Consider the following 6,433-nt stretch of genomic DNA (forward strand, 5'->3'; position numbering starts at 1 on the left):
CTGACTAACAGCATCAACAACAACATCCAGTAAACTGTGTTTAATTTGATTTAAAATTAACTAAATTGCAATTACAATCTGGTGTTACTAGAAGGAGTGGAAGTACATTATTTTTAGTGCGGATGTGTGTTTATGTATGTTTTTATATGTCTAAATGTTTTACTAATGTAACTTAATGGAAACATGAGGAAAATTAGTTTTTCAGCAGGATAAATATCAGTTTGAGGAAATTAGACAAACAGTAGGGTTGGACGAAAACAATATATATGAGGAGATGATGTAAAAAAAGAAAAAAAAGCAATACATGATAAGACTATTTATGGTTTAAATAGAAATTAAAAAAGACATATGACAGCCTTGTTTTATGAAGCGAGGAACACAGCTGACCAATAACTGCGTCACTAGCATTTGTGAATTGATGACGTATAAAAAGTCAATGATCTTCTCAGAAGATCTTAACATTTGTGCCTCAGGAAAAAGCATACTGAATGCACAACACTTTACCACAAACTGAAGAAGTAGCCTAGTACATGTGATGCTCAATATACAGATCACAAGCATCATTTACAAAAATGTGTTATTATGAGTAACGAAGTGGTTTGCTCACTGTGGGGGCTCACTGTCTCTAATGTCATGTGTCAATGAGACTGCCAGCAATATTGTGTTAGTCAACACCTAGCTATTAGAGGCCCAAACTCTTGTGCTTTACACACACATTCCAGTTAGTATTCAACAATAGCTAATCGCCCTGAAAACAAAAAAAACAGCAATGGAAGCCACCTGGTTTATGACTGGTGCAGAGGGTGGAGCTTCATCTGCGAAACTTTCAAGAGCCTCCAAACCAGAAGCAGGAATTGGCTGAAATGTAAATATTTACATATGCACATCACAGACATAGGATAAAAACTGACCTGTAAACAACTCCTGCCCTGAAGTCTCATCACACTGCTATCACTGTTCTGTAGTCATTCCAGTAGTTTATTCTGATTCTCAGCACGTGCATACAGGTCATGGCCCTGCGTGCCTTTACATTCAACAAATCTAAGCCATGATGAAGTCAAGTATCCTTATAATTTCTACTGAGAATGAATGAAGTCATGCTCATCCTCATCCTCAAGCGCCACAGTCTCCCTCACAACCCCAGAAAAAACAGTGGGCAGCAAGCAGGGTAAATATTTTTTTTCTACAACTCATCCAATTCCAGCCTCAGTAACTTCAACTGTATGATGGATTTTGACCCGTTGGAGTGCATAACATAAATGCAACATCCTGGGTTTCAATCTAGCCTATAGGACGATTGTTGCATGCCCTCGCCATATATTCCCCTAAAAAAATTTAAAATGTAATGTGCTTTAATGTTTCCTTATACACAAAAAAAGTAGTATTTTGGGGTTGTCTGTTCAAAGTATAGTATATCTAAAAGACAATCATGACTTCACACTTTCGAGAGTATTTGGTGCAAACCAGATTGGCATTTAACATTGTAGTGCTTGACCAAACAAATAGAACTGAAAGACTGCAAAACTGCAAAAAGCATTCTGGTGGTAATAAATCCTAAGATTTAGTTCCCACTAAATCTGTGATGAGTGAGCTATTTTGGGCAAACAGATACTAGTTCACATCTGAAAACCTTTTCTCTCAAAGACTGTAAAACCCAATCAGCCTCTTTCATGGTATGGTATCTATACATTAGTTAACAGTTGTGGTGTGCAACTGCAGCTTCGGATTACTTTTACACCTTATCTTTCTTAAAGATTAAATATTAAAATAGGGGAAAGGACTCCTTCAGACATGACATAAGTTTCTAGACTAACACAGAAAGTTAGGTTCGGTCATCCTCCAGGTGGTAGCTGATTTAAACTGGATAGTTGTTAGACTATCACATTCAATTAATCACCAGGTAATCCCTTCTCAAGCAGTACAGCATGGCATTACAAGAGCTTCAAATGCATTCAAAGTTATATATTCAAACATATAGGGATAATAAAGACTGCAACCTAATAGTGAAAACCCACCAGTGTCAATCAAGCCGATTAATTAGCTGAATAAGTTATGGTGGTCAAAGTATATGAATCATATAGAGCTGTGCTGGGCACATACATGATTAGTCACCTGAAGGATTACCCGTTCAGGCGTAAGATAAGTAGATCAACTTGTACCTTTGCTGTCCTCAAAACCTCCAATGCTGTCTCACAGTGACGCAGATATTTTGGCTATTTGAACCCCAAGACAACCTACTAGCAATTTTCTGTGGATGCACTATTAAGATTTGCTGTCTTATACAAGGTTTGACAAATGGTTTCCCAAATGGGCTAAATATATCTGTACTACTATAAGAAGACTGTTTAGACTATATTGTATGTAATTTGGTTTGGAAAGGTATTTTTTAGCATTACAATTAGCACAAATATAAGTGAAGAAATACAAATCGGAAATTGTGCATAAGATTGCACTGCCCTGATACCTCATTTTCCAGAATGATACAAAGCTTTGCAAGTACATAAATGAACCCATCACTTATGATGGTAGAAGCTGGTAACGTTACAAACATACTTTTAATCAGTGACGAATCAGAGAAGCAGAGAAAACAAAAATTCATGCCGTCCTCCATAAATGATGCGTCATCCCTTGAGCCAAATAAAAAACACTGCAGTGCCCTGCCCTGCCCCTGAGCCAATCAGTATCATTTGAAAATGCTGGAACAGCAAATAGGCTGGCACATGTTATTCCCTGAAGTTGTATTAAAAATCAGTGCTGTTCAACACACTGTGTGTGATGGACAAATGGACTGGCTGAGCAGTACTGACCTATAGACAAATAGATAAAAAGTACAAGGAAAATCAACATTTAAAGTTATCAATGGAGACACGCCCCTGTGACTGTAAAAGAAGCCAACATCTCAACCTTGAGTGGCGACATAAACTACGAAAGTCCTTTTTTGATGTTTCAGTTAATGAAATGTAACTGCACTGGACTACACAGGCAATTTACAATTTCTTTCTAGAGATCATGTTCAAAATAACAGACTCCCCCCCTGGTGCTTGTAAAAGGTGCCATATGAGTCTGTAAGTTTCTTTGACCTAACACAAAATCTTTTTAGCATCTTGAGCTTATCACTGCAGTTTCTCAAAAACTGACCCTTAACGCCTTATCTGCCCTGTAACTGTGCCCTGTAACTGGAGAACTGAGCTAAAGTCTTGCACAAGTAACTCCATTATGCTGGTTTCTTGTCGAAAAGTGAAAGCAACAATACATCTGCAGCCAATCACTTGGAACAATAGGTTGGCAACACCAGCCCACAATTAATGCTTCAGTACCTGGTATGACTCAGTAGGCAATTGCTTGGGATGGACGTCAATCCAAGCCGGCTATACAATAGATGATCGACAGTTCTCCTTTCACTTTAGACATTAACATGAACTCTTCCCTATACCTGATTTGAGAAACGCATTAGTCACTGGTCTTTGCCTCTTAATTTTAAACAGGAAAATCACAACACCTATCCTGATATTGTCATACTTCTTCTTAACTATCACCAAATATCTAATTCTGATTACATTTTGAGGCAAAAGTTGGGCCACACAGGCGCATACTAATTATACTTTTTTTTTTATCTTAAACAGCTAGTTTAAATGTTTTCCCTTTAGGTTTGGAAGTTTAGAGAGGCATTGGGTCATGTCATCATCTTAACACTCCCCTTAACTTGCTGACATATATCAGGTCAGAGGTTGGTAGGGCTGGGTACAGAACTACAATACTTTTAGGCACTGATTAAATTACCTCCATAGTATCGAGTATAGAAAAATGCCTTGTCAATACCAAATTTAAATACCTAAGGAGTAAATCTCATCAGCGTCAGTGAGCCAATAAGCATGCAGCATGCTTGTAACAAGATCTAATAATATTGGTGATTGGCTATCTAATGTTACACGTCATAGAGTCGTACAGGAAAAACACTGTTACGATTTTTTGGGGGCTTTTTTGGACTTTTCAAATATTATAATATTCGATAGGACAGCTGAAGACAGAAAAAAAGGGGAGAGAGAGGGGCATGACATGCAGCAAAGGGCCGCGGGTCAGACTCAAACCCAGGCCGCTGTGGTAAGGACTGAGCCTTGGTACTTGGGGCGCACGCTTTACCAGGTGAGCTACAGGGGTCCCATGATATTGAAATTTTCTGAACGATACCCAGCCCTGCATCTTGGACTCAATCCAAACTTACAAGATCCAATCTGACTTTGGGAGGCTATCAGAACAAATAATAATGAAATATCTTGTAAAGTTTCTCCCTGCATGTGAGGGCATGGTGACATGTTACTGTGTAAAATAACAGCAGACCCTCCTGCAGTACAGTGGGGCCTTTTATAAACCAAAATACCAAAGCTATAACAACAGAGATGGTGTCTCTCATGGTCTCTCCCACTGTGCTAACCTAAAAGCCAGAGCACCAGCTCCACACCAGCTCAAACATGAAACCTGCAGTGACCAAAAGAAACACCAAACGCAGCATATTAAATCTTTCCCTGCAGTGTCTAGATGGAAAGCATTTGGAGTGTAGCACCTTTCCAAGTCTGCCTGACAAAATGTATTTGTATTCTCAATACCAACACTTTTTAAATGGGTTCATAGAGAATCACAAGGACAAAAACTGCAATATTAAAAAGGGATGTTATATAACACAGTGATAGTGATATCTACGTGACTTTTGTGCCAAGATGAGGCTATAAAGATAACTTCTTTAATCCTTAGATTGTTACACTGATAGCCAAATATGTTTTGCATATAATTCCTCTCAGTAGCTACATGTCTTTAGGCTCGGTACAACACATCTTGTTAATATCTCCTTGCAGGCATGTTATGGACAGAATTTATACCCGAGATGTTTGGGTAAATAAATAGCAATAACAGAGCTGCTGCAAGGTAATGCCGTATCTCACCAGTCCAAGCAACGAGAAGTGAATAAAGCATAGGTCAGACAGAGCAGTGTACCATTTATTTCATTGCAATTTATAACATTAAACAACACTCATTTCTGTGACAAAAATAATGATGACATGGGCCTCAATCCAGGTTTACAAGGCAAAAGCATTACCTTGTTGTAGCAAGTAACATTGTTTTACATCAGTTATTGGATGGGTGGGGGTTGTCCTCCTGACCTAAATGTTGATGCTGATGATTGAAAAAGCCAATGTAGCACGCCAATTTGACATGTGGGGCAATGTTTGCGCTAGCTAGTGGGGATATGTCCTGTAAATCCTGTTACACCAGCCTGTCCGGCACACTTCAGGTGGCGTTAATAAGCCTTTGATAACGATGTGGCGGCTTGACTTGTGGGTGATTAAGTTGGCATTGCGTACACACTACTGCACGTTTCAGAAAAGTAAAATAAAACATCGGAGTAACGTTAGACAAGCAGGATGACAAAGGAGTCTGTGGCTAGCAGTAGCTGTGCTAACCCCGGCGAGCCAACCCCCGGCTGTCAGCAGGGCGCATGTTTGCTGGGACTGACAGCTGAGAAGGGCATAAGAAGGAACCCAAAAAAACAGATGACAGACCCAGCCGTGAGGAAATAAGTTGTCGACAACATTAACTTACAACTTTACAGCAATAAAAGCAATGTTAATGAGTTACCGGTATGCTAACACCAAAAACTGAGAATCCTACCTTTGCTTTGCCGGCCTCCAGCTTCTTTTGCCTCTCCTCGTCTTCCATCACCGCGGTCTCTGTGGCTGAAACAAGAGGGAAACTGCTTCATGCGAAATATCAGCGAGAAAAATCTAAAAACGAACGGTTAAATATGTCTCTCGTCTGTCTTCCAGCTCGCTGCCAGTCGCATTTACTAGGTGGTGCTGTCTCCTTGTTGGTAGTCCGCCGCCATGTTTTCCACGTAAACATGAGACGCAACTATGATGACGCCATGTAGGTGCCTTCACAGCCACGCCCCCTAGCATTACAGTTTGTTTTTTTTATTGCAAAAAAAGGGTACATAACATACAACAATAAAAACAAAAATAAAATATAAAACAAGATTGCCAGGGGAAGCTTATAGGCCATTACAAAGAGAAAGAGGACCATATGTTGACAGTTTTAACAGTTGACAGTTTTAACAGCCTGGCATTCCAGTTTGTTGCTTTCATGTGCTGTCAAAAATGTCGTAATTGATCAGTGGTAGAAGAGGAAATTTGAGCTGTTACTTAAGTAAACATAGGAGTAGCACGGCATTAAAGTACTCCATTACAAGAAAAAGTCCTGCATTCAATTTTTTTTACATTCGTATTAGCAACACAATGTACCTAAAGTATCAAAAGTAAAAGTATTCCCAGAGTATTCCATAGAAATAAAATGGATCAATTGTATTTTTACGAAGAATTATTTATCAGAATCAAATTCAGAATAAGCTTTATTCCAAAGGTAAGTTTTCAGTTGCATGGAA

At 39.0% G+C, this 6,433-nt stretch overlaps 1 protein-coding gene across 10 annotated transcripts in view; it reads right to left on the bottom strand.

Moving 5' to 3' along the window:
- akap9 (A kinase (PRKA) anchor protein 9) overlaps positions 1-5,910 on the bottom strand; it is a 76,824-nt gene extending 70,914 nt beyond the window's left edge. For 9 of the 10 annotated variants that reach the window (XM_035993336.1, XM_031296131.2, XM_035993330.1 and 6 more), the window contains exon 1: positions 5,665-5,909. In XM_035993336.1, the coding sequence (XP_035849229.1) occupies positions 5,665-5,712 (48 nt within the window). In that variant the 5' untranslated portion in view covers positions 5,713-5,909. Of the gene's footprint in view, positions 1-5,664 lie in introns of all 10 variants that reach the window. The other variant, XM_035993329.1, reaches the window with a different exon arrangement.
- Between the last annotated feature and the right edge of the window lie 523 nt (positions 5,911-6,433).

This window comes from Sander lucioperca, chromosome 16, assembly GCF_008315115.2.
Source record: "Sander lucioperca isolate FBNREF2018 chromosome 16, SLUC_FBN_1.2, whole genome shotgun sequence".
Taxonomy (NCBI): domain Eukaryota; kingdom Metazoa; phylum Chordata; class Actinopteri; order Perciformes; family Percidae; genus Sander; species Sander lucioperca.